At 43.7% G+C, this 27,974-nt stretch overlaps 1 protein-coding gene and 2 long non-coding RNA genes across 5 annotated transcripts in view; 1 reads left to right on the forward strand and 2 right to left on the reverse strand.

Annotated features, from left to right (window-relative positions):
- Positions 1-779: 779 nt before the first annotated feature.
- On the reverse strand, positions 780-9,901 carry ccnl1a (cyclin L1a). 3 transcript variants are annotated; one of them, XM_052078258.1, is made up of 10 exons: positions 9,389-9,863; positions 9,116-9,190; positions 8,732-8,841; positions 6,007-6,127; positions 5,841-5,905; positions 3,279-3,378; positions 2,902-3,006; positions 2,478-2,731; positions 2,062-2,160; positions 780-1,982 (listed from the first exon to the last, which is right to left on the reverse strand). In XM_052078258.1, exons 1-10 carry the CDS (start codon positions 9,626-9,628, stop codon positions 1,508-1,510), a joined length of 1,644 nt encoding a protein of 547 aa, XP_051934218.1. In that variant the 5' UTR covers positions 9,629-9,863; the 3' UTR covers positions 780-1,507. The 3 variants fall into 3 exon arrangements, 2 of the variants coding, with proteins under 2 accessions (XP_051934218.1, XP_051934219.1); XR_007964392.1 differs by lacking the exons at positions 780-1,982; positions 2,062-2,160; positions 2,478-2,731 and adding an exon at positions 5,441-5,454 and having other exon boundaries at positions 2,968-3,006; positions 9,389-9,900; XM_052078259.1 differs by lacking the exons at positions 780-1,982; positions 2,062-2,160; positions 2,478-2,731; positions 2,902-3,006; positions 3,279-3,378 and adding an exon at positions 4,105-5,454 and having other exon boundaries at positions 9,389-9,901.
- A 7,918-nt stretch (positions 9,902-17,819) lies between these two features.
- The window catches only part of LOC127608865 (uncharacterized), a 55,726-nt gene continuing 45,571 nt past the window's right edge, over positions 17,820-27,974 (reverse strand). Inside the window, exons 7-14 of the long non-coding RNA XR_007964400.1 lie at positions 27,391-27,447; positions 26,842-26,938; positions 22,801-22,907; positions 22,591-22,725; positions 22,393-22,514; positions 21,275-21,669; positions 20,042-20,157; positions 17,820-18,575 (exon numbers count right to left, since the gene is read on the reverse strand). This is a non-coding gene — a long non-coding RNA (uncharacterized LOC127608865). The remainder of the gene's footprint in view (positions 18,576-20,041; positions 20,158-21,274; positions 21,670-22,392; positions 22,515-22,590; positions 22,726-22,800; positions 22,908-26,841; positions 26,939-27,390; positions 27,448-27,974) is intronic.
- Positions 23,241-26,160, forward strand: LOC127608868 (uncharacterized). The gene is made up of 2 exons (XR_007964404.1): positions 23,241-23,874; positions 24,392-26,160. It is a non-coding gene; the product is annotated as an uncharacterized LOC127608868 (long non-coding RNA).

Genomic DNA, 27,974 nt, shown 5'->3' on the forward strand with positions numbered 1-27,974 from the left:
AGGAAGTTTTAAACCATTTACACGAGCATATAAAATCTAAATGTAATCCCTGCCTACACCTTACAAACTAAGGAGAGTGCTTTTGATAGCGTCTGCTGTCATGGGTCTGTCTCAGTGACGGACTGAGGCTGCTGTTGTCTTCTTCTCTGATCAAAACAGTGTCCCACGGTGTGGTCACGGTCCTCAAATCAAAAACCTGAATCATTTGAAAATGCAAAATGGAGCACAACACATCTCAAATTGTGAACATGCCGTCCTCCGTCAAACTACTGTTTGTCTCCTATCAAGGCAAATGCGACCACTTCGAGAAGCACATTGACCACAGGAGACCAGGGCAGCAACTGCATAGGATAAGATTATCTTTACAGGATAACTGAAAATGCCAGTATGTCAAATAAGCATGCAACAATTTATAATGCTACTGAAATGAGACAATAGCCAGTCAGGTATATCTTGACACCATTTTTTTTCTTTTCTCCATCACCGGCTCCAGCCTATTGTGGGCTCATTTTAATGGAGTTGGTTGTAAATCCAGCACCATTCGTTAAACGCGAGACAAATTGACCATGTCGCGCATTTTTGTGATCCAAACAATTAGCGATGCCGGAAATTCACCTCCAAACACGAGAAGCGATTGCACCCCCTGGCGTGCATTTCAGTGATTGCGTTTTTGCGAGGCACACTAAAATCCGCATCTCAAATCTGGGGTTTGCCTCTTAAAACTGGTGGTACATGCAGTGTCTATTCAAAGTGGGAGCTGGTGGAGGAAAAAAAAACAATTTAGTGCTTCAACTTATTTATTGAATAAAAATTAGACATGAATATTTGTGTATACTAAAACCAGTGTCACCAGTTCACAGCCCCAATTTGTTCTTTAAATTAAGTCTGCATCACAATATGTAAAGAATAACTGGTCTTTAAAAAAAAAAAAAAAAGACAAAAGACACGCCTGTAAAATTCTGCGCTTTACTAAATGCTTTTGACATTTTCATCCAAGCTCTGTAAAATTCTGCGCTTTACTCAATGCTTTTGACATTTTCATCCAAGCTATCCACTGTGCAGATCGCTTTAAAAAATTAAAGCATTGACATTTATACCAGTGGACATCAATCCAACTTTACACTGTAAATAGATGCTTTGCTACTTGAATCGATCAGCTCGGGCAGGCAGGGTACGTGATGTAAAGTGAGGCTATGTGACGCGACATTTCGCCAAGCCACAGTTGGTGGGTCCTCGCAGTCCACATCGAAGCTAAATGTTAGCAGGTGTGCGACATTAACAGAGGACGTGACACACCGGATGACGGCTTCTGGCAACAAAACAAATTTCTCTCCGCTACCACAAAGGTATGAAAATGAGCATTCCTGTTAAAGAAGTCTTTTGAGTCAAATGAAAGATGCGTTTGGGGAAACCCGGAAAACAAAGCAAGAATCCCAAAGGTCAACGCTGTCTTGTGCACTCCTGAAATTATTTACATTTTGGTAAAGCCTCGGTGCTGAAGCGAGTGTCAGCGTCTGTGTCTTCCGTGCCCCGAATGTCCGCTGCTACTGCTGTGATGTTTGCCCTTGTGAGCACGCTCGCGCTCTCTGTCCCTGTCATACGACCGTGACCTCTCCCCGTCTCGCCTGTCTCCTCGATGTCCGGCGCTGCGCTCGTGTTTGTGCTTCTTCGAGGACGTGTCAAAGGCGCCGCGATCTCTGTCCCTGTCCCTCTCTCGGTCCCGCTCTCTTTCGGTTTTGAGTGGCGTGCGAGAGCGGGACCGAGAACGCGAGCGTTTTCTCTTGTGGTGGCCACCGCCGCCGTTGTTGTTGTTGTGACGTCCGCCGGTCTTGGAGTCGCTGTTGCTGTGGTGGGCTGCCTTGGATTTGAGGTGAGGGAGGAGAGGCGAGGGCGGTTGTCTCCGAGGCGAGGGACTCCGGCTGTGGGATCGCGAGCGTGAGCGAGAACTGTATGTCCCAGAGCGACTGCGCCGGCTGTTGTAACTGGAAGAGGAATGGCAAGAAAAGGGAGGTGAGCAACATAGCTGCCGTGGCACGTGACCAACGTATTTATTTGACTTACTGCCTGCGAGGGGAACGCGTTCTGGAACGGGAACGCGTTCTGGATCGTGAACGGCTGCCGCTCCGGCTATTCCTCCCGATCTTTGCCTCCTTCCTCATTCTGACCCAAAGAGGGGAAAGAAACAAAGGGTTAAGAAAATCACGATCCAATTTATTAAAATGCGTCATTGTTGATCTATGGAAGCATCGTACAGTGATCTGATTGGTCAAAGACAGAAAAGCATACAATTCCAGATTTTAATTATTGGACATCTTTGCGATATGCATATTGCTCGGGTCATTATCACAATAATATTTTTCCCCCGATATACTTCATTGTGCAGCCCTCTCAAGCACCCAACTCTTATATCCCCTGGCCACACCGTTCACCCCCAAATTAAAGTTACAGCAATAATGTGTCACGGCAGCATTTCTCACCCGTTGTGGGGACTTTTTGTCATCTGCGTGCGGCTCTCTGGCTCCTTCTTAACAGTTTTGACCGTTTGGCTGTTGGGGGACTTCTCTTCCACTTTGACCACGTTTGGGGAGGAGGGTTTTGAAGCAGGTGAGAAGCCCCCCAGACTGGTCAGTGCTGGCGTGCCGTCTGGATTCAGGCCCTTGGCCTTTAGCTTCGCTTCGGCCAAGGACATCTTCCTCCGGTCCACTTCCTTCTCCAGCTGCTCATAGTTGGGCTGCGGAACAAGTCGTGCCATCAGTCAACAGATTGCGCATCGAATATGCACATTTTGGACCGCTGAATCTTTCACTGCCTCGCGTTTCTTCAACACTGCTATTGGTGGTTCAATGCAGTGGAGTAAATGTCTGCGTTTAATGTCACAGTATACCGTGTTTAAGGTTATACCTTCTTCCTTGTGTAGAGTTTAAGGGTGGTGATGCAGACATCTTTAATGTCGTCATCGCTTGCTCCGAACAGCATGTACCACTGAGGTTTGGAGGGCAGGGGGATCTGGGAGAGAAAATGGGAGCTACTTCAAAATTCCACGGGTACTTTTTTCAACAATCACACACGCTGTAACTGCCAGGACAAATAAGTTAATGTATTGAGTGTTTTTTTCTTTGTGTACACTGTTCTTTCTGATAGACATGCTAAACACTTGATTAAAATGAAGTCAGATTGGTCAACTGGGTAAGGATGAGAAAATTTTTTTCCCTCCTAGGCTGGGACCAGGGATGGGCCATGTAAATTTTTAAGCACAATGTGCCTTTTAATTCTCTCACCTGTAGAGCTCGGGCAGCAAGGAATATGCAGGCACAGGCAATGGTCTCTGCTTGGAACCGTACAAACACGTTTGTCCTCAAGCTGTCATTCATGTAATTCCTTGAAAGACAAAGAAGAGCAAACCAAAACATAGCATCTTCTCTAAACAAAGCCACTTTGGTCCTCACTGTTTCAAAGATGGAAATTGACTCGGCATTAAACAAACTGCTGCGGACTACAGTGGTACCTCAAAGGGGAAGCAAAATTAAGCGAGTTCAGGTGCCTGCGTAAAATATGCTTTTAATATTGGAAATTTGGGGTAGTCATTTCACATCAGCGGGGACCAATTCCTGATTTGTGACAAGGAACTGGGATTGTGTGTGTGCAGGCCGTTTTTGAGTCTTTACCGCGAGGTCAATATCAAAACACTTACAGCAGACTCATTGAAAGTACTTCAATCCAGCTACAAGTAGGCAGGTGTCATGATATTCAATATCAGCAGTCATGGACGACTGATCTGAAATATTTTATGTTAAGTTGTTAGGTATGGTTGCTTGTTTTGTGGCTTTTATTTTGTACATTTGCTTGCAAAGGTCGTTTTTTTGTGAACGGCGGCATTTGATTTGGCTATTGTGACAAGCATCGACTGTGGATAAAGATGACGAAAACATTGAGATTTTCATGCCAATTGCCAATGACGCGATTGTATTTTTCTCCAAAATGTCCCTATCAGACCCTTTGACCTCTTATTCGAATTGTACGAGTTGTTGCTCGTACACTTAAAGGTTTAATGGTGTTCACTTGGGAATAAATGTTTCTATATATTACGTATCTTTATGGGAACTGTTCAGAAAGTCAAATTTGAGGTACCATTGTACAGCAGGAGCTGAAGTAAAGCTAACAATCCCCCACTAGATGGGATGTAAGTAAGGCTTTTGTAGTATGGTTAAGTTTAACTTTGTCCATTTCTCTCTGGGTATCCTCGGGAGTATCGTTTGTCACAACTTCCGTCTGAAGGCCTGCCAGCCCGACACTACACCCTGCCATGAGCAGTCGAGGTGATGATGACATGCCATGGGGAACATGCACACATTGAGATGGGAGGAGGGGGGGGGGCACCTACACCACAGTTGGCACGTTCAGATTTAAAGATCTGAAGGGACATGATGCAAAAAAGCATTTACGGTTGACATGCACAGAAGCCAGCCCGTTTTGAGGAAGCCAGCAGTGTGCAAGCTTACGAGGCCAAACTGTCACTGTAACGTATTATCCAACAAGACAAGTATTATCCACCAGACTATGGTCTAAGGATTGCTGCCTTGGTTGAGTGAAATTGCTGTGCAAAAAAAAAACGCCTGCACGTTTAATTTTTCAAAGGATAAACTAAATGTGGTGACATTCAAAAATGGGATGTATATTGGGCAAGAACATGAGTAATCAATGTCATTGGGAGGCAAGCAAGAAAAAAAAAGTTGAAAACAAAAAAGAGGGAGTCTAAGAGGATCCACATGGTAAAAAGCAACTCAAAGAACCTGAAAACCAACCCCCCACAACATTTGAATGCTTGGCCAGGCAAAACTACAAAGAAAAAAAATTCTTTGCAATGCTTCTCCAGTGTACATTCAACGTGTGGTTTACTCATTTAATTAACGCCGTTATTTCGCAGGCTCTGGGGTTTCGGATCATTGAATGAGCCACAAGATACTTTAATGGCTCAGCATGAAAAAAAAAACTATGCCAGCAAGACAACATGCCAACTTGAATTGTGTCTGATGTCGAGCAAGAAGGGTCCTGGGAGGCAAAACCTGAGAACTGGATCCGCCTGCAAAACAGACATGTCTGGACAACACGTCAGTTGGGGACACGACACACTAATATTGTTCAATTTTTACCTGCTCCAAAAAAGTAATTGTGGTCAATGCTTAAAAGTAAACTAGAAAGTGGTAAAAAAAATGAACAATGTGATCCTGAAAGCCTTGGCACAAAAAAATAAATTCATAAAAAAATACAAATCCTTGTGAAGAGCCAAGAGAAAATAAGACGATGTAGGCTGTTGGGAAAGGCCCGAGCACCCCCAGCAACGAGTCTCAGCATTGGGACTGGCTGCCAGCCAAAGGGGGGAGGCTTCCTGAGGTCATGTGGTTGGAGGAGGCAGAGTTCAGAGGTTCTTTATGTGACTTACCAGCACGGACTACCCTTTAATCAAAGAGTAGAGAGAAAGGACAAAGTTAAATCACGCCCCCTGACACCATTAACAATTTACAGCAAGGTCACATAAGGGCACGCGTGTGAGAGACGTCACATGGGTGCACTAATACAAAGCGCAGCAATACGTGAACTGCATCAAATGAGGGTAAAGCCGGGCAAACAGTTTTACGAGGATGCTTAATTAGCACGGCTGGAAGATAGAGCTTTTCACCCAATCAAGCTTTAATGATGTCCCAGGACATAATCGGGTGGCCTTTTAAGCATTTCAAAGGTTCATCTTTAGCCCAGGTCTGTGTCTGTCTGCTGAAACTTGTCTCTTGACACAAGAGAGGAAGTAACGGAAGGTGAGGTGGAAAACAAAAGACGAAACTTACCAGGCAGTCTGGACCAGCGTCTGGTTCTTTTCACACTCCAGGACTTGCAAGTACATGACAATTATCTGAACAAGAAAAAAAAAGGTTCGCAATTTGTTATAGATGGAGGGATGACTGCAAAACTAGACTGGTAAGTTGACAACTCCTGTGTAGGGTGCAACCTCACCTTGTGCGGATGCTTGACATGCACACAGAAGCCCAGCTCCTTGAGTATACGCCGCTCAGCTTTGATGACTTGATTTTTGGTGTTTATGTAGTTCTGATCAAGAATCAATGAACTTGGAGTCCTATTTTACAATGGAATCAAAATAAAAGATCGTTCCCTTCCTTTGAAAACCTCAAAACCCCCCAAAAATGAAAGAACCCTTCTGTTTTCAATGTACTCTAATGTTCTTTTTTCTATTCCAACCAACTCAGCAGATTTATTGACTGCATGCCTCACTGTCTGCTGGGGTTTGAGGACTCCTGTGGTTCTGTAAGTCTAGAGGATCTGTCGCTGTCAAACTCAGTCACAGCCTGTCATACCATTGAAATATCATCCATGGTCGTTGCACACATCTAAAACCACGCGTTCCTTATGACATCAAACATCTTAAAATCGTCTCTAGATTGGATGAATCTCGCTTCTAATGGGCAAAAGGATAAGAAAATATTTAGGTAGGACACATAACAGTGGTGCCCAACCACTCTGGGCGTGGGCCACTTTGGACCGAGCAGCGACAGGGGGGCATATGCGAGAAAACGAAAGTACTTCGGATTAACGCATTTTCCAAGGTTGAAAAAGATTTTCTTACAAAAAGTGACTGGATTCTCAGTCAATGACTGACTCTTAAGACACGTCAAGATGCTTCGGTCGCGTAACGTTAACATTAAATCCGGAGGTTAACCAAACGAGCCAAATTAACAGACATGGGGTGAGACACATTAGAAAATGATTTTAGCAATGCCATTGGAATGTTCGAGAAGGGTTAATTCAAAATCAAACTATCGAGTTCCAAAACGACAAGTGTATCAGTGCACGTACCACTTCAGACTGTGGGATTCCAACTTCAAGTGAAGCATACTAATAGTATAGATCCTCGACTGAGCGTCATTTCTAGAACTCCCATGCTTAGGTCAACGGTACAATTCTACATAAAAAGTGACCACAAACAACAATGCTAACAACACAAACGTAGGTATGTAATCAAAGTTACGTTCGTACCTACACCACAAAAAACTTGGCTCATTTTTGGCAACGAACATGGTGACATTTCGAAAATAGTCGCAGGCGACAGCGAGTGAATGGGCTTTTGCACTAATCACAATCAAAATGCATGGTAAGCAGTAGTCAAGAGAGAACTACGTTACCCAGCAGTCTGCAGATTGACGGACAGATACTCAAAGCTTAAGACTGAACCACAGGAGTCTTCAAGGTGCCCAGGGGGCCAAGGACCTCCGGCCAACCTGTCATCCCCGATCCCAGTGCCCCGAGGTGGCGCAGACCACGGGCGTCTCCCACAGGAAGGGGCCTGGGCGAGGAGATAGGCCCCCTTGGATCATGGTTGTCATGCCGACTGCTTCATCTTACGTACCATTCCACATCACCCAGGCTTTGGTAAATGTAGCTGGTCGCTGTTAGTTGGTTGCAAGGGAAAAAAGAAGCCAAGTTAATGCCGAGGTCTTATAGTGCTGCCATGAACACACTTCTAATCACAACTAAATGCTCACACTGCCAAAGCAGTGGTGCTATGAGGCTCTTCGGTGTTTGTGAGACACAAATTTAAGTGGCAGTCAAAACATAAGTGTTACATCTGCAAATGTACACTTGTGAGGGGAAAAGTGATAGGTTTAAACATTGTTTTAGAATACAAAGATAAACAGAAGGGCACTTTTGACTTGCACAAAAAAAAAATCACAATACTACCTCATGAAAAGTAACTGAAATAGGGCTGGACGATCAATCAAAATTTAAATCCGATTTCGATTTTGGCTTCTCGTTTTTTAAACTTTCCAGTAAAAAGAAAACATGAATGTGCAGAATGACATTACAAGTTTCTCATGTTGTCACAAGTACCCTGAATGCACCATACTGCTACCATAGCAAGCGTTTATGTGATTCTGCCATCCCTGAGCGTGCTTTAAGCTGTTTAACGACACCCCAGTTGGGAGGCTTACTGTAAAATTACACATGTATCAACAATAATTACCCTATGCACATTGTATATGTAAAGACAAAACATTCTTCATTTTAAAAACAACGCTAGTACTAACGTTGTTGAAAATGTTCTATAAAACTTGTGAAACACACAAATAATTAGCCAAATGATTCGAGCCCCACACTAATAAAAGGTGATGGTTGCAGTAAGAAAAGGTGTGTGTGTGTGTGTGTGTGTGGGGGGTACTAATAAGAGGGAAAACTTACTTTACAAAGAGGTTGGGGTTAGAACTGAAAAAAGTTCAACCATTGTGGAAGCCAGTTAAACCGTAACATGGCAGACTCACATTAAAATAACCAATTCACTGCTAACTTACTGTGTAACCAGCAAAAATAATGCTTGCAGTAGAATTTCCATGGCAAAATAATGACTGCTAAATAAGAGATATGGGTAGCGCTTATTCCAAGCTTTTTTTTATATGCATTGATTGAAGTCATTTTGTACTTGACAAAAAGAAGACGGTGTTCAGTGAATGGACCAGAGGCTATAATAATAGTTTGGTTTAGTTGAATTTTTTAAAGTTAAATACAAAATTTGAAATCAATGAATAATAGTTTGAGTAAGTGTAATATCGGTCTCAATCACAGTAATCATTATTTTCCCCGTAATCGTCCAGCCCTAGACTGAAACATGTTCCAACCAGGAGAGAGAGATTTTCAACAAGAGGAATGTGTCAAAAGCGCAGATACTTACTTTTTCACTCGAATCTGCTTGAGGTGATGAAAAACATTGATGACGTCTCGTATTCGCCTGGGTGCTTCTTCAATCTTGGAGGCCAAGTTAATACATGCCATTGCAACAATCTAAATACAAAATGAAGCACAAGGTTGCAAGAAAGAGGTCGTAGAAATCGAGACAAAAACACCACAAATAGATTCAAAGACAAAAACGGCACAACGGTGCCGTGGATTTTAAAAGCTAGTATTTGATAGTGGTCGTTTGTTAAGGAGGTTGTGGGAAGTATTGGAACAGATAAGGGAGGATTAAGCAGCGTTTGAAAGTGCCCAACATGGCGCCCGCCAACGTTCCACCAACGACACGCTAGCATGAGACCGCACCAACAGCCTGGAAACTTACCTCAAAACTATGCTTGACGAAGGACTTGGAATAAAAGAAACGATGAAAAAGCACCTGTCCCGTTGCCATCGCCACCTGTTGAAAACATAAAATAGGTTTATTTTAAAGTCTTCCGTGGAAAGAGCACAATGGGCCGACGCCATTTTGACTTCACCACGCCAGCGACAGAGCAAGCTAGCAGCTAACAGCTAACAGGCCGTCGCCCATTTGTTTGCCAACTACCATGGATCTCAGAAACGCGATCTGGCTTTCAAGCGACTTGAGGCCATTAACCTGAGGCAAACGGAGAAGGATGCCCGCCGACTGAATCAGCTCACATCCCAGTATGCGAAGGTCGGTCTCGGTGTGGAGGTCGAGGCCGTCGAGCATTGACGGCGTCGGAGAGAGCCTGTCCTCAGGGATAAGAGAGTTGTCGATCGTAAGGTAAACTTCAGAGTAAACTTTGTCCCCAATGAGGATGCCATCGTTGGTAGTCGATGCGGTTGAAGAAACCGAAAGGGGACCTGCGGCCATCTTTCGGGAAATAACGACGACGGCGGAGGCTATCAGTCACAGCTACGAAACGGAACAGGATGCCGGACTGAGAGGATGACGTCACAAAGCTGTTGGGACGCAGACGTTAGTGTGCATCCGAGGCGAAAAGTAGTTTCGCAACGTTCGTATTTTAAATTATAAGTACAAGTTATTGTACGGTAAAGCAACCAATAACATTTACGCTCACCAAAGAGCTACCGCCCACCCCAAAACGAAACAAGGCTTTTTAAAAAAAGAAAATAAATGTATTTGATTTGCATTAGTGTGTGTGTGTGTGTGTGTGTGTGTGTGTGTGCGAGAGAGAGAGAGAGAGAGAGAGAGAGAGAGAGAGAGAGAGAGAGAGAGAGAGAGGTAAATGTTATGTTGCAACCCAAAGAAAACTATTTATGCTTAAAATAAGAGTGCATGAATAAAGCCCTCTACTATGACTGCATATCTCAATAATTTTTAGAATGTCTGGAAAAACATTTATAACCTCTTTCCTCCCATATTCCAAGAACATGCACGGCAGGTTAATTCAACACTCTAAAATGTTTGTTTATGTGTGCCCTGCGATTGGGTGGAGGGTGTCAGGGTGTCAGGGTGTCACCTGCCTACTGCCCGAAGACGTCTGGGAGAGGCTCCAGCATGCCCCGCGACCCTTAGGATGATAAGTTGATCAGATAATGGATGGATGGCTGTTTTGACCAAAAACAAAATTTTACCCCTCACAGAAAAAAATCAGCTTTTCGGTGAAAAGGGAGATAGTCTGTGTGTGTGCTTGTGTGTTTGGGTAGTGTGAGATTTTTTTTTGTTAAATATTATTGTGCGGAAGCATATTGTTACCAAACCAAGAAAAAAACCCACGAAACATCAGTCATGTAAAAGCGTGAAAATTGTCATGTAAAAACGTGACATTATCACGTAAAAACGGGTCAACAACGGGCAACGTCAAAATCCACTTATGTTTTTGCTCCATGTATGAGGAAATCTTCTGGGACACCGCGATTTCGTGACAAGCCCAACAAATCCAGTTTTTAGTGCCATTGCAATCGGAAGCACGTACCCGTGCTTTTTATATAATAATTTTCATGTTTTTACATGAACAGTTTCGTGTTCTTTTCCCCTGGTATGTCCGCAATCCGCTTCTGTATTATTGTATTTCTGAACGCGCCCAAATTAAGTCCGCTATGCGTGGAGACGACAATATGAATATCTGTGCAGCACGAAACACACACACACGTAATACTTTTAGCAATCGTTTTGCGCTCAGACAATGGACAGCGAAGCCGTAAGAAAACAACATTTTCGCTGTGCAGGTAACCTACAAATTTAGCCCGAGTGAAGTGGAAGTCCCTACTGCTCAAATTACGTAAATTACGGGAAGTTAGAGACTTTTTACTCTTAGCTCTGGTACATATCCATCCGCCTATACGTTGTCTCACGTTCGCGCGCGCACGCACGCACAGTCGTACACACGCACACACACACACACAGCCATAATATAAAGTCTCACGAAACGGGTTCATAGACATTTAAACAATCTTCATTATTTCAAAATGAGACATCTAATGCGATATTTTATATTTATTATTATAGTTTCGTCATCATACATTAAATACAACACTATTGCGCATCTATAGTCAAATTATCTGATAAAATGTGTAATTGTTATGAATTTAGCGGGTGGGATGCTCAATAAAGTACAATTCTCTATACATTGTTCAGCCCGATGCGTTGCAGTAGTTCTGGATAAACAGCAGAGGGAAGTACGTCCCAACATTTGATGTATTGCAGCATTTAATAATTATTGAATTCACAATATTGGTTACAGGTTCAAACGTGGTGTCAGGTCTGCCCCAAAAGTCGTGAGTTCGAATCTCGACTTCCTTCGTTTACGTGGGGTTTCTGCTGGGAAAGGCTCCATCTCACCCGTGGCATTATTGAGGACTATTGCGAAAATAAAAGGGTTGGCTACAGTTTCGCCTAGAACAAGCAACTGAATGAGCAAACGGTCCTCAATCCACACCCCCATTCCACTCCACATTGAGTTGCATAAAAACATACAGTACAGGTACACTTTTTTTTTTGTCAAAAACACAATCTAGATAAAATATGCTAAACATGAAACTATTCTTTTTTTGCACGTTGCCATCACAGTTATGTGACTGTGTACGCTTAAAACAACCAGCAGACAATTGAGGCGAGGAGTTGGGTGGTTGTAATTGTGTAGGGGTAGTATCAGTTGTATCTTCCATTGATGTACATAATTGGGTCTTTTTGACACAATTGTACAATGGCCCGAATCACACAAAAGTTATGGAATCACACTATCACACACACACACACACACACACACGCACGCACACGTGCTTGTTTTATCGTTTTCATTAGCACGCTGCATGAGGTGGCAGAGTGAGGCCTCATTGTCTCCATCATTAACCAACACCTACGACCAGCACCTCCCCACTCTCGCACTCCACGCAGTTACCACAACAACAAGAATACTGAGCATTCTTTCTCCCGTTGCCCGGGTGACTTTAATTATGGTGTGTGGGAGGGCTTATGGGATGGCAAAATTCCGGCATGGCCATAACGACGCGGGATGACGGCGTTCAGGGACACCCTATGACGAACAAGAGCTTAGTTGTACATACACACGCACACCACTCCCTGTCGCGTGTGTGTGTGGTGAGCTAGATATGAAGGAGATCCAAACAGGGCCACTTGCACGCCAATGCAACAGGGAAAAATGGTGTTTAAAAGTGTTCATAATGGATCAGTCACACACTATATATTCTTCATGCCAGAATGTAACAATTGTTTCTTACACCGGCGTGCGTAATACGGAAAAGAGGGTCTCCTTATAATGGCGACCCTGCGCTAACTGTCGGAGAGGTCAATATTGTCGATTGGTCTTGAGTGTTGCTCATTGTTTTATACAATGCTGTAAAAATAACAATTAAAAAAAAACTTGACTGAGTTGGTTGCAAAAATTTTCCTTCATCTATCATGACAGATCACACATGGCACAGCACGACGTCGCGTCTTACTCGTGTCATTAGAGCATATGGACTTGACCATGTCAACATCTGCTGCTTGGATTTGAGGGGAATCCCGATCATGCGGTGAAACACGATGCGCTATATGACTTCTCATTCTCTTCGCGTGGTTTACTGAACAGGCCGGTAATTCTCCGCATATGTGGAGCTTTTTAAAGCCATGCGTCACACTTTAAGGTGCACGTGCGTCATTTTGTACACTCCCAACTTGGCTGCCGGGTATATTCTCCTTCCTGCCTGCGCCGAATAGCTAGCCCTGTGCTACGTGTGCGATCGCGTGCGCGCCAGTCGAGCTGCAAGGGAGGGACAGCCATCATTAGGGGCACCTTAGTGAGAGCGGGATTACAAGGCTATTACATGAAAATCACACGCAGACTGCTTTTCGTTCTACACTGTAAAACACATTCCGGTGGCGGCGCACGAACACATGCCAAACCGTGATCGCACAACCTCATCGGCGCATTATGGACAGATGCTTATATCGTACACGCTCAAAGCTTCCACGCACAAAACACGCAAGGTGGACATATAATCGGTATTGATGTTTGCGTGTAATGTGACTTCAGTGATGTCAGTCTGAGGTTAAAGGTCAGGGATGGTCCCCGTAGACCAGGGGTGTCCAAACTTTTTGCCAAGGGGGCCAGATTTTATGTGGTAAAATGTCGGGGGGCCGACCTTGGCTGACATTCTTTACATTGAACAACAATATTGTTCAACAAATTTTAGTAAGCCAGTCTGTTTCACATTTCCATTTTTATTTTAATTTCAACAATCTTAAGAATTTCTTTTGGTTCATTTGAAACAGGTATATCACATGCAACTGCTTATTCACTTGACTTTTTCTTAAACAGAAGTCTCCTGAGTGCAAATTGATTGATTTGAAACATAAAATGTATCACCATGACTTTTCAATAGTCACAAAACCTTTCACTCGAATAACGGGGAAATGAACAAGCAATACACATATCCACAACTGCAAGGATCAATTGAAATATGACATATCAGTTAATATAAACACGGAGTGATGTCTTGTTAACTCGTGAGTGATGCCCTCTAGTGTCTAAATGCTATTACTCATTTAGTGAATGCTATTACTCATTTAGCCACTAGAGGGAAGCAGTACTCCATTAAACATCACTCACCAGTCTACGAGACCTCAGTCAATGCAACACGTGTTCCATTGCGCCCAACCTGCGGGCCAGACGGCACTGATTTTATGACGGGGGCCGAGGGCCGGATGAAATTCGACCGCGGGCCGGATTTGGGCCCCGGGCCGGACTTTGGACATGCCTGCCGTAGACAGACTTGAGTTTTCGGGTGCAGCCACCACTGTTTTAACTGAGTTTTTCCACGCACTTTGTCAAGTAGTTCAGGGTTTCTCTCTCTTGCCATCTGCCGCAAGTCTGTACGAGCGCGCCGCAGCTGTAGTGCCAGCGGTTGCGTTTTGCTGGCAAAACAGCCAAACTGCCCACTAGCGAGAAGGACAAGTCACTAATTCTGCCTTTGGTTTGAGACCGTCCGGTGAATGGCATCCTTACATTATTCAGTGTAACAACAAATATTTCAGGAGAATATTTACTTCAATTGACTGCCAGAAGAGTACAACAAACCGCGTGTTTCCTCGCAATTTTTTTTTTCGGATGTTTTGCTTGATTGTTCTTAGTTTTCGTTCCATTTTCCAAGGTTTCATTTTGTGGCTCAACCTTCTGTCTTTTCCTGCATCCTTCTTCCACCTTATTCAAACACACTGGCGGCATGCCTTAATTGTGGGGCATTCTATTGACGCAGTGGAACATCTATTGTACGAATACACAACATCAGGACATTACTGATCAGCCAAGCACCGAACGGATCGACAACATGGGATCTATCTGCTCTAAAGTCACTGAATGCCTAAAGATGTTCTAAAATTAAACAAGTGTTGTCTGTCTCAAAATTAATTTTAAATTCAAGATTACATCGGGGAAATGTAACAGCTGGCTGTTGCGTATCGCCGGCTGTAGCTCTGCCGCCTTTTCAAGCTGCTCTCTCTCCTCCCGCAGACTCTGCGAATTCTCGGTCTCTGTCCTTTTTCCACGTCTGCAGTCAAGTACGCGACAATAAAAGCTGAACTGCAGCCGCCGGTGCGTCCGCACACGCGATTGGCAGGCCAGCAGCGTGTAACGCGCGAAGATCATTCACCGACATGTTTTCATTGCGTTGAGCAAAGAGATGCTTTCACACAGCTACCAATTGTGCTTCTTGGCTTTTTGGGAGCGTGCGCTGAAAAACAATTGGTGTGTAGAATTGATTCCATTTTATTTCATCCAGTGGTTGCACGAAATAATAACATCTCATCTCAATCTGCCGGGTAGATACATTTAAACGCAACAGATGATTTTGGACTTTTATAAAGGAGGATGATTTAACAGGATAACACCAAAGCAAAGACAACAATAGGATGGGGGCCTAACTTTTATAGCTTCTTATAAAATTGAACATGATGTGACAGGCCTTGTTAAAATACTTTATTACTTTATTACTATATTATTACTTTATTGGCTAATATTTGACAGTCCCAATCAAAATCGAATATCATGATCTTTGTAGAGACGAATGTCAGAATGTAGCTCCCCTCCACCCCCGTCCGACTTCAAAAAAGCGAGTCAAAACCAAGCTAACCTCTGTTTTCGTCGATGGCTTTCGGCTGCATTTGCTCATCTGAGTTGACACGTTTACTGCATGCGTGCAAGTGTGGCAAAAAGAATCGCGGGAGTGAGTGTCCAAGAAGAAAGAAAATGACTAATTGGCGTGTGAGTATTTGCATGCGCATGTATGCGTGTTATGCTTGAGGTTTTGTGACACCATTTAAAAAAAAAAGGCTCCGTTTGCGTGAGTCACATCAAATGAGAAAACAACACTTCCTCATTATGGGGAGAATGTGCGTGTGAGCAGCACGGTTGGGCTCCGTGTGTTTATTTCCTCCCCGTCTCGTGAGTGCGTGCGTGTGTGTGTGTTTGTGTACGCGTGTACTGTATGTACACAGCTGCTGGGTGTGTTCAAATAGGGTACCCGAGTGACCACTTCCTGTTCCACGGGTGTAGGTCAAGAAACCCAGATTGAATAACTTGGCGCAATAAACGGCCCCTGGCTGGCATCCACTTTATATGCTTTTCACACACACACACACACACACACACAAATAGGACGGTGCCACTTGTTTTTCTCGATCTGACAACTGTGTTTAGTTTGCCTTTGATCACCTTGCCTGAAATATTTGATGACAGAGTCTGCTGTCTGTGGGGCGAAATGTGTTTGTGCAGCTGAATCAAGGTCAACTGGAAGTCAAGTGAGAGCAGTACATATTTTGCTGTTTTAATGCGGATGCACGGTAATTATGTTTCCACATCAAAACAAATGGTCCCAATTCGCAGTGTTGCTTTTTATTCCCACTCTTTATGTGGGTTCAATTTTCACTCGTAGTGCGGGATTGTCACGTTGTGCCCGAAGCGATAGAATGATCGCTCCGTGCACAACAAAATAAGGAAGTGGATCCCCGAAATAGCAGACACAAAAAGAGATCTTGTCATATAACAAAAGGAGTCTTTAATAACGAACACAAAATAACCCGACAGGGAGAATAACAAAAAGCGCTGGTCAAAATAGGGACCAGGGATAAAATAAAAGGACAACAGAAAACGCTTGCGGAAAAAGATGGCAAGGAGGGTCAGATTAGAATAATGAATATAAGTTTCACTCGCAAGAGGAAACAACGACGCGTAAATACAGCACAAGGCTAAGAGGCAATGAATAAATGCAAGTAGGAATTGGGCGAGAGAAATTTTGGCACGGCGTGGAATTCTCCGGCAGTGAGTAGACTGCCAGAGCGTCCAAATAAAGGCTGCGCAATTACTCCTTAATGGGTGACAGGTGTGTAAACGGCGGGCAGAAAGCCCGCCCTCTGCTGGCAACCACGGGACGTGACAGGGATATGAAACCATAATGTCACGTGGACACAAAGCTAGAATTATGTTGTGTGAATCGTAACAGCTGGTAGATGTTAATTGTATCTTTGCAACAACGAGACACTTGTCACTCGTTCCCTTGAAATAAATACTTGAATCCATTCACATGTCCTATTTTTTTAAAAGATTGTGCAGTGCAAATGACTGACTTCAAATTAACGGAGGTACCGTAGATCAGTGGTCCCCCAACCTTTTTCGTGTCACGGACCAGTTGAGATGAGTTTGTGTCTTGATCCTGTGCCTTTTTTTGCTTTGTGTTTCAGTCTCAGACGGGAGTGTCGACGTTTCCCGCATGAGTAACTTCTGCTTTTAAACGCCATGCCGTGTTGACAACTGGCTGGCTGATTATTAGGTTTGCTCACACTCTCCAAGTGGTTCATTTTCTCGACATAAATGGGAAATTCCCAATTCACTGCGGCAAAGTTATGAAAGGAACAAAATATAGGAGCTGCTGTAAAGGCATTTTTGTCAAGTTAGTTCATAGTATTTTTGTTATATACGGTACCGCATCCTCGGTTTCTGTTCTTCATGTACTGGATTTTCTTGTCCTTTAAGTTGACACGTAAGTTACGTTGTTCTCATTCCTTGTCATTTGCACCCGCTTTTGGTTTGTTCTTGCCTTTTCCTGGTTCTTTGGTCCTTTCTTGTACTTTTTGGGTCATACGTTTTGGATCATTATCTGTTCTGTTTCTCCCCTTTTGGAATCCTCATTCAAGTTTTACGTGATCAAATGTGCTGTGATGGGAGGAACAATGTGCCATCAGGTCAATAGCAACATTTGAAACGAGGCTCAAATAGCAAATGCCCCCTAGGAGTAAATAACCAATTCCTTCGCTTGATACAACTACCATCTGTTTCTAAAACCATTAGTGATCAACACAAAATGCCTTAAGGTAGCCACATGAGACCAAACAACATGTGCATCCTACTTCACTGAAACGGGCTTCAAGAAGTGACATCATGTACATGATAGTATTCACACATATTCCATTTTTTTGATGATCCTTTCAGAAAGTCCACTTTACACAAAAGAATTCGGAAAACATAGCCGAAGGAGCAAAAGCGCAAGTCGCGGGTTAAAATGAAACGGCTGACTGAAGAACAAAAACAAAGTCCCAGACAGGGTTGAAATAGTTGCATTAAAGGTTATTGAGTCACATGCATGTCTGAAGAAAATGTCATGAGCAAAGCATCCGAGTCCACTTCAGATGAGTAAAATCTGAAAATGCTGTAAGTGCATCTCAGCATCATATTCAAACAATTGCCTTGATTCGGTTAAAATTGGAATTGGGTATTACACTGATTTTTTTTTTTTAAATCATGAATCAACAGTGTAATGCATCCTTGTGGGCGCACCTGCAGAAGAGGTTGAGGGTCCTCGTGTGCGCACGTGTGTGTGTGTGTGTGTGTGTGTGTGTATATGCACATTTGTGTGTATCTCTGAAAGGACTACTTAACCTTAAGTATAACAAAGCGCAGCATCTAAATTCCATTGCATCCAAGTCGGGGAAGACATTTTTGACTCCACTAGCTCTGGTTAATCACGTCAGTCTACCCACCACACACACACACACACACACACACACACACACACACTCTCTTGTAGGCTACAATATGGACATTTTTAAGCAGACACAGATGACAGCGTATGACATACCTGTTCTATTTCTTAGTCGATTAGATACACATGTAGAATATGTGGCCAGCTGTTCTGCCTTTTTCTGACTGTGAGTCGCACGCCATTGTTCCCTCCATTGTTTCTGCCCAGCTTTACATAAATGCGTCATTCTGAAAACTTTGATTTCTGTGCGGGAGTCGCAGAGACGCTGTGTGTGACTGCCAGGCTCCGTTTGATTGGTGAGATGAAATGGAGTTAAATGCCTGGAGTGGGTACATTGGATTGGGGAAAAAAGAGCACAAGTGACACAAGTCACAAAGCAAATACATCATGCAAGCAAGAATAGATTCTAATTAAAGTAGAGGACAGAATGTAGCTTAATGCAACCCATTCAAAATCGCATTTCTTCTTGAAAATATTCAAGTGAGAGCAAAATGTATGCCGCATGAAAACTACTGATGTGAAGTATAACTTATCCCTAAAATTACAAAAGTAAATGTAACAGAGCACAGCGGCTGTGGCTCAGTTGGCAGAGTGTGCGTTTTGTTAGCGTCATAGCATGAACTCTTAGAACAAACAGATAATTCAATAAAAAAAGAAATAAAAATAAATTAAGTACACATTCGGAAGAACGTGTACTTAAAAAGAAATTTCAAGAATGAGCTTGACATTTTTTTTTCTACAAAACAAACTGTCAAGCCTGCAAGCGCGCATGTGTTTCTGTTCGCATGTGTTTCTGTGCGTGTGCTTGACCCACCGAGGAGTGCGATCGTGCAAATTCAGCCCTCAGAAGGAGGTCTGGGGGGATTACAGGGAGGAATGATGGGAAAATCTGGGAGCTCTCTCTCATTTGCTCACACGGCAAGCTGCTTTTAAGGGCAGGCAAGTGTGTGGTGTGTGTGTGTGCAGCTGCCACCTCATCAAGAGGCACGATCCATTTTTCTGCTTTATGCTGATTCAATCTTTGTGTGCGGCCAGACAAAAAGGGATGACTACACTGCAGACGACGTCCACGTTTGAACCACGAAACTCCAAAGGCAAAATCTGAATAGCTTTAATTGGTTAGGATTCAACAATTAACAAGAATCACTGCTGACATCACGTCACCTCCCCCGTGACTCATATTAGAGGCTTACAACTCAGACGTGATGCAGACAAGTGAAATAATTAAGATTTGAGTCAGGAATTCTCTCACCAGCTTCCATTTAGAGCAGGTAATCAGATGTAAAGTGTCACCGATTTACAATAACACATTCCTTGGGCTCTATTTCGTAGACGGCGTACGTGCGCTCGGACGTAAAAATCGGCACATGTTGATTTTTGTGTCAGTGCGCTGCCAGTGGAGCGTGTTTGGGAATGTGGCAGACCGCAAGCTGACATGACCCCGGTGCATCAAACATTTTGGTGGCGAAGAGTCGACTAAATCAAGTGATTTTGGTTAAATTTGGTCATGGTGCAGGTACACGGATTCTGAGCTCTGCGCTGATGTGAGGTGGATGCAAAAGTAATCAATTCATTAAACGTATTATTATTGTCACCTTTACTATATTTTAAAAAGCACTCTCCGTGGCTGTGGCACCATGTAGGTTTGCTTTCAATTACTTCTAAACGTACTTTGCATGTTTCAATCTTCTGCAAGGACTCTAGGCGAGTCAATTTGTGCTTTTGCAACATCAAAAACTGCACATCCCGCCGACTGATTTTAAAGGGAGTGAGAAGATTCGCTTACCGAGGACGGGTCGTTAGTCGGCTGCACACCGGCACATGCGAAAATCCTCAAAGAATGAAAACTCCACCGATGCGCTTTGTGCTTGGTTCTGATTCCAAATCAAGAGAGTTCTTGTTCTGACAAGAGAAAAATACATTTCAAGACCGAAGAAGCTGCAAGACTCCATGAACACGGTGTATGTGTATATACAGTGTGTGTGTATATATATATATAAACGCTATCCATCCATCCATCCATTTTCTGAACCGCTTGATCCTCACTAGGGTCGCGGGGGGTGCTGGAGCCTATCCCAGCTGTCTCCGGGCAGTAGGCGGGGGACACCCTGAATCGGTTGCCAGCCAATCGCAGGGCACACAGAGACGAACAACCATTCGCATTCACACTCACACCTAGGGACAATTTAGAGCGTCCAGTCAGCCTACATGCATGTTTTTGGAATGTGGGAGGAAACCGGAGCACCCGGAGAAAACCCACGCAGGCCCGGGGAGAACATGCTAACTCCACACAGGGAGGCCGGAGCTGGAATCGAACCCGGTACCTCTGCACTGTGAAGCCGACGTGCTAACCACTGGACTACCGGGCTATATAACGTTTAAAGTACACACATTTGACCATATTGATAAAAACCTTTCAAAACATTAATGCATGAATACAAATTTAGTTTTGCATATTTGTACAGCGTGCATTGCCAGTGTGTATTATGAACTGTGTTAATAAAAAACAAAAAATACATAAATTAAAAAAATAAAAAAAAAGATAAGCTATAAACTTGCAAACCAAGTTTCCACACCTGGTTCAAATTGTACATTAGCAGCATGTTTACTTTGTGGTGAAAATTCAAACTAGTTAAGTTTCATCAATTGTTAATTTTACGTGGCTGTAGAGGATTATAGCGTTTTTATAGCCACAAAAGAATGTAAGCGTCTACTTATGCTCCTTTTCTAGTCCTCCCAGACAAGAAAGCATTGGAACTATTTGAAATCGAAACAAGCTATTTCCATCTGTCACTAATCTGTGGTTGTGGTTTTGTAAATCATACGGGAAGAAAAATCTGGTGAAAGTTATCTTAAATGGTGCTTCAGTAAAGTACTCCAGGCTGAGCGTGAAAGACATGAAATGACAAAGACTTTGCTACACTACATATAATGTGCATGGATATGGAGAAGTTCAATCTAACGGCAGTTGACTTTAGGTCCATCGACTTGGTACACGGTCTAATCATCTGACAATGACAGAATTGGGCAAGACGGTATTCCCAACCATAGTCTCTTCAGTGAGCCTCAACGTTTTTGGATTGTGGGGAGCAAGCTGGAGAACCGAGAGAGCAGGTTTGAGTACTGGGATGTGGGGAATGTGCTTTTGATATTCACACCATTGACTCTTTGCTGTGAGGCTGTAAAACAGGGGAGAGAATGTATGAGTAGCGGAGGAAAGACGAGAGTGAGCTTCCTGCCGGACCCTCTCCAGTTCATACCTTAGACTTATCACTCACCCCTTAGCAGCGCTCCACTTGGGGTTCATTTGAGCCTCTTTGTGTTGCCGTTCCAACAGCAGCTCCTGAGTAATATCACACCATTGTTGAAATGACAACCACGCCTCTTGATTCTTTTGTGCTTGCCGTTTTAAACCTGACAAACACACTCAGAGACATGATGTTCTTACGAATCCAAAGTACATTTTTTACAGTGACCCAAAACTATTTGCACAGCGAGACTTAGTAGTAGGTGTGTATATAGGTCAACTCATAAAAAACGAGTGTAGTCTTGGATTGGGGGCACCCGATCGTCACCTGACATTAGCAAATGAATGGCCATTATGTGGGTTTGTGTTTTGGAGCAATTCAAATCTAATATAGGCCCTTCAAATAATAGTGTGTTTATACGGGTATTTTGATTAGGCAGATGTTTTTGCGCTCAAAGCCACAATATTGTTTCTCTCATCTAGCATTTGGTGAATAGTACTTACTGTATTCATTCATTCATTCATTCATCTTCCGAGCCGCTTGATCCTCACTAGGGTCGCGGGGGGTGCTGGAGCCTATCCCAGCTGTCTTCGGGCAGTAGGCAGGGGACACCCTGAATCGGTTGCCAGCCAATCGCAAGGCACACAGAAACAAACAACCATCCGCACTCACACTCACACCTAGGGACAATTTAGAGTGTTCAATCAGCCTGCCACGCATGTCTTTGGAATGTTGGAGGAAACCGGAGCACCCGCAAAAAACCCACGCAGGCCCGGGGAGAACATGCAAACTCCACACAGGGAGGCCAGAGCTGGAATCGAACCCAGTACCTCTGCACCAAGAAGCCGACATGCTAACCACTGGACTACCGGGCCGCCCTAGTACTTACTGTACAGCATTAAATTAGCTCAACTATAGTGGATTGCTCCAAAGGCTTTGTGCCACCCAGCGTATTCTCATATATCGCTCGGTATAGGACACCAGAGAGGGGGGGCAGGGGATCACGGACTGCTGAGTGCAGAAATAAATCAGTTTAATTGAACACACCAGGCTTCCAGTGGCTTAGAAAAAGAATAGCAGCAGATACCATGTGAACAACACCCCACATCCCTGCAACGCCTGCAGGGGAGATGAGAGGCTCTGTGCGGGTGCACACATGCGGGTCGATGTGTGTCTCCTTGCATACCGGCATGGCGCTGTCCGCTTATTGACGTGCACGCATCTGTGCACAGTGGAGTGTGAGAAACATGACTCTACGCCAACTAAGAAGTGCTTCCATCTGTTGCGCACGCCTCACGGCGGACTCTCTTCTCACTGGCACTTCGTAGAGGCCGTGATCTCCTTCAGTGATCCAAGAGTAGATCTCATCTGACTTTAACCCCAACAACACCCGTCCACCCCCATCTGTGTGCGAGGAAGGAGATGAAGAGGCGCGGTGAAGCAAGAGGAAGCGGATGATTTGCTAGGAAATGACAAGTCTCTTATTAGTTGAAAGGAAATGAAGAAAAAAAAGAGATCAAGAGAAATAAGTCAGTCGACACGCGACAGAAGAGACGCCAAATATACACAGCGGTGCATCTACTTACGAAATGAATTGGTTCTGCAAGAAATTTCTGAACTAGAAAATTTTGGAAGTAGAGACGCGTTTTCCATGTAAATGCCCTAATTCGTTCCAAGCTCCCCTCCCCCCCAAAATAATTCAGACATAAATGTTTTGTGAAGCGTAAAAATGCATCAAAATATGTAACAAATCTATATTACAATTTAATTACTGCGAAATATATGAGAGTTGCGCCTAATGTAAAAACTGATGGTCACTTAACTTTTTATTGTTTTTGCCCTCTTTCATGCATGTTCTCTCTAAGAACTGTTTTTTTTTTTGCCTGGCGTTTTGTAAACAACTGATCCAAGGATGGTTGTTTTTGTCGGCTTTTAACAATCCTTTGAAAATGTCCAAGGCAAACATCATCAATGTGAGCGATCGCCGGACCGGTGAACTTTTTCTGGGTTATTCACATTTACGTAAAACGATCGGAACCCCTCATGGCGAAGGATGAGGACGCGGCATAGACACAGGTTTATCTGTGTATCCATCTATCTCCACAAATAGACACATGCGGTAAGAGGTCCCTCTTAAGCCAATGGGATGCCAGGATGATGCTGGGTAGTAGCCAATGGAAGAGCAGCTCTAAGTATGTTGCGTTCAGGAAACTCGGAGTTCCGATTTGCAGCCCACACTGTATTTTTACCTTTTCGAGCTTGAAATTTCTTCTGTAACAAGATTCAACATTTTCCTATTGAGGCGTTTCGTAAATTGAAATTTTTGTATGAAGAGACGTTCGTAAGTAGAGGCACCATTGTACCTGATCATGTTAAGACCCGGATAAACCGAGTTTGGGGTGGATCCAAAAAACGTAGACAGTAACAAGGTCTCCGAAGGAAAGAAGACAATTGAATGTCTCAAACGCACCGAAAATGAGTCGAGAACATAAAGCGCTGGTCCACAATAAGGACCAGGAGGTAAATCCAAACGAATAACCAAAAGTGCTTGCACAAAAAAGCAAGGAAGAAAAGTAATGCCTGCAAACTATGAACGAAAAACAATGTAACACTTGTACAAGCACAAAAAGCCAGATCATCAAAACAAAACAGTACTTACTTAAAACTGGGTACCGAGAACTATACGGGAAATCACGACGAGGTCAAAAGCCACTAAGTCAACGAACAGTGAAGCTAGCAATGCCATATACAATACTCCCACAACAGGTGTAGGACGGTGGAGTCCTTAAATACTGAGTCTGACGATTACAGATTGGCAGCAGGTGTGCCAGAAAGTCCGCTCCTGCCACCTGCTGGCCAGACCGCAAAACCAAAACGTGACAGATCAGCTTTTCTCTGGACCTCTAATTCACGGGGATCTAAAAGAAGGAATGCCCTTCAACGTAAGAGGTGGTAAAAGAAGGCCACTAAAAGACATACACTGCAAGTATTATGCACCCCAGTATGACAATGGCAGAGTTGCATTGAAAGCAGCAATAAAATCAACACATACATTTGGTACCATTTTTTTCTCACATTTTACAATTCTTTTACTTTATGACAACTTGCACTGTATATTTATTTCTGACTTGGCCCGTGGAGGAGACATGTCTCCTTCCGGACCCTGATTGGCAGGCGAACGATGTTCCGAATTTTGCAAGGGTCATTGATCATCACTTGAGCCAGAACGTCTCCGAGCACGCCTAGAACTACATCACAAAGTGGGATATATCAAACTTAACTTGGACTCACTCCTTCCTCCCCTACTGGGATGAGCAAAAAGTTCAAGCAAACATTCTGAACATGACAATAGTTCTTCTGTTTTTGAAAATAAACATCTATGATGGATGAGTTCCAGGCAAAGCAATTTACATGAGCGATTTGAAGATCCTCTTAGTGGTGAAAATGCAAAGTGAACGTGCTGCGTGCAAGTGTGGGCCTACGTTTTTCTTTTATGTGCGGCTGCCGCCTCGCTCTTTGAGAAAGTAAATTGGAAATCGGTTTGAACTCAAACACTGCGTGCCATGACAATATGTGGAAAAGGGAGACTTCACCCTCTAACAACATCGCCCCCCCGCCCTAATCCCCTCTCGGGCGACATGATCAGTTAATGTGTTTGTTGCGTGTGTGTGTGTGTGTGTGTAGCTGGCTCCCTCACCCTATGACCTTGCAGCCACACGCAATGAGGATACGCAGTGAGAGCGCTCGCATGTCTGAGGTCACAAACACGCAGCCTGTTTTCACCGTCCATCTTCCTCAGACGTGCAGCGATTTGTTCATTTTCCGCTGCCGAATGAGCTAAAACACATCACTTCTTTCCATTCTATAAATTACAACGATAGTTTGAGTTCCGTGTAATCCTCTTTGACAATTGGCAATCCCGGAGATACGCTCACAGCTGCCTGGCACTAGCTATCAGTCTTCCTCTTCCTTGCTTTGTTCCTCGTGTCACATCTCGATGCCAGTTGCATCTGTCTCTGTCTCTCGCTCTCGCTCTTTTCTTTTCAAAATATTTTCCCACCTGTCATGTCACAGCTACTGTTTATTTAGATTAGTCAAACATTGTACATGTTCAGTTGACACAGCTATATGATCTCGAATGGGTACACTGCAAATTATACACATGTGACCACTCGGTATGTCACAGCTTCTTATGTTTTTTGATTGAGCAAAAGGGAAAACACTCGGTTGCCTAAGCAAGAAACGAAAACAAGCATGAGTTTCCTGTTCCATGGTCTCATCTTCAGCAGAGAGGACGTGCCGTGGCAGTGACTTCAACCGAGAAACACAATACCCACATTTGTTCCAATGACAACAAATTCTCTTTGGCTTTCAAAATCAAGGTGGTTTGCGTTTGATAAATGACAAGCTACATCTGGGCCCCTCTCGCTTGTCTCTTTCGGTTTTGGCAAAGACAAAAAATAAACGTCCCCAGAGATCATTAAAAAGGGAAGATTCAATTAGTCTGCTTTGCGTTACTTGAAATTCTATGAGGCCGTGTTGTCTTCAAACTACTTCTTCAGAGTCATGAAATACCAGACTGGGGAAATAGCCTTTTGATTCTGTGCTGAGCGAAATCCATCATTTAAAAAAAAAATCATTACAAAAAACAACAAAACATTTTTTATAAAGGCAAATTCAGCCATTCGAAATAGCCTTAAATGAACTTTCTTGAACTCAAGTGAAAGCGCACAGTTCTTGTACGCTGAATTACGCACATTTGCACACAGACACAAGCAACAGCGCATGATGTGGCTGTTCTTTTCCAAAGTCTGAAAGCTATGTTTCACGTTAATGAGTCCCTTCGAAAACTTGCTGCAGAGGATTTGTGTGACTGCCTGGCTCCGTTTGACCGGTTTGGACTCAAAGCTTGCCACTGCTTACGTCGGATTGGCGGAACAGTCTGAAGTGACACAAGTCTCTCTGCCAAACTAAAACAAGCAGGTCCTACGAGCAATAATCAACGAAAAAATGTAGCTCAATTAAAAAGTACTCTGATGCGAACGATTTATCCCCTCAATAGTTCCAAATAAAAATGTGACATAGTAAATGCGGCTCATAACTATCCATCTTTGCTTATATTATCGAGTGCACAAGCGTGCGAGTCATCTTGTGTCGTAAACAGCGTGACTTACACAAAATAGATTTTCTCCCAAAAAAATGAATCTGACAATCCCAGTGAGGAAAGTTGATGGTGGTGCCAAATTTAGCTCAGGGGGGGCCGGAATAAATCAAGCATGCGCGATGGCAGCACGAGCGCACGCATCACTCAAATTATAGCTTACAGAAGGGAACATACCTGGAACTGCCAGCTGGCTGTAAAATCAGTTAATCAGCTGTTGTAGATGATAAACGCACACAGGAATCAAACATTCATCTTCACACTGTCTTCTCCGCTGTAATCAGAGACGATGAAGAAAATAGCTACGGTATGTAATTAGATCCAGTTGAGGAATTTCTCATAAAAGTGACACACACACAAGGTGGACGGACTGTTGTTGACAAGCGGATAAGGTTTGGGTTCAACCGGCAGTAAGCATTTGTTAACCAACAAAATGTGAAGCTAACAGACACTTGTCCCAAAGTGTGAGTGTGAGCGTGGGATGGTTATTCGTCTCTGTGTGTGCGCAGCGATTGGCTGGCAACCGGTTCAGGGTGTCCCCCCGCCTACTGCCCGAAGACAGCTGGGATAGGCTCCAAAACGCCCCGCGACCCTTGTGGGATAAAGCGGATCAGAAAATGGATGGATGGTTCCACAAAAACATGTTTTTGGGTGGGAAGGGTGACATGCTGGAGTGTCTGCCTCAGTCAACGATCTTTGCTCTGGGCCTTTGTGTAAGGAAGTTACCTGTTACGGAGGAATGGTCGGTTGCAAATGTCATTTTGCTTCAATCATGCAGTGCATCTGAAAAGAAAAAGAGAGACCACACAAAAAGCTTGCACCAGTCAACAGCCAATATTACAAACTATACATTTAAAGGCACGCAAGGGCGCTCTTGGCCAAGCATGAAGCAGATAGATGTGCATTGTTGTTATGAAAACAACTTGTAACACATCAATCACTTCCAGCCGTCGCTCTTGCTCTCTTGACCTTTACTCATTCATCATCTCCTCTTTCATCTCTCGTCTTGCTTATGAGCATCCATCCCTCCAGCCCCTCTAATCCATCAGTTCAATCTGGTGTTGACCTGTGTTGAATGATCGATGTCTTTCTTCATCTTCTGATGAAACAATAAGCTCATAGTCTCCGGAGGATTGGCTACAGAAAATATATACGGCTCCCAGAAGCTCACAGACACAAAAAAAAAAATGTCGCTCAGGCCTTAGAAACTCATCTGTGTCAACTAATGCCTGGAAAACCAATTGCCTTTATTAGTAAGATTTACCGCCATCTAAAAGGTGCTTTGTGCTTCGTGGTGTGTAGCATGAGCT

This window comes from Hippocampus zosterae, chromosome 10 (assembly GCF_025434085.1).
Source record: "Hippocampus zosterae strain Florida chromosome 10, ASM2543408v3, whole genome shotgun sequence".
NCBI classification, from domain to species: Eukaryota; Metazoa; Chordata; class Actinopteri; order Syngnathiformes; family Syngnathidae; genus Hippocampus; species Hippocampus zosterae.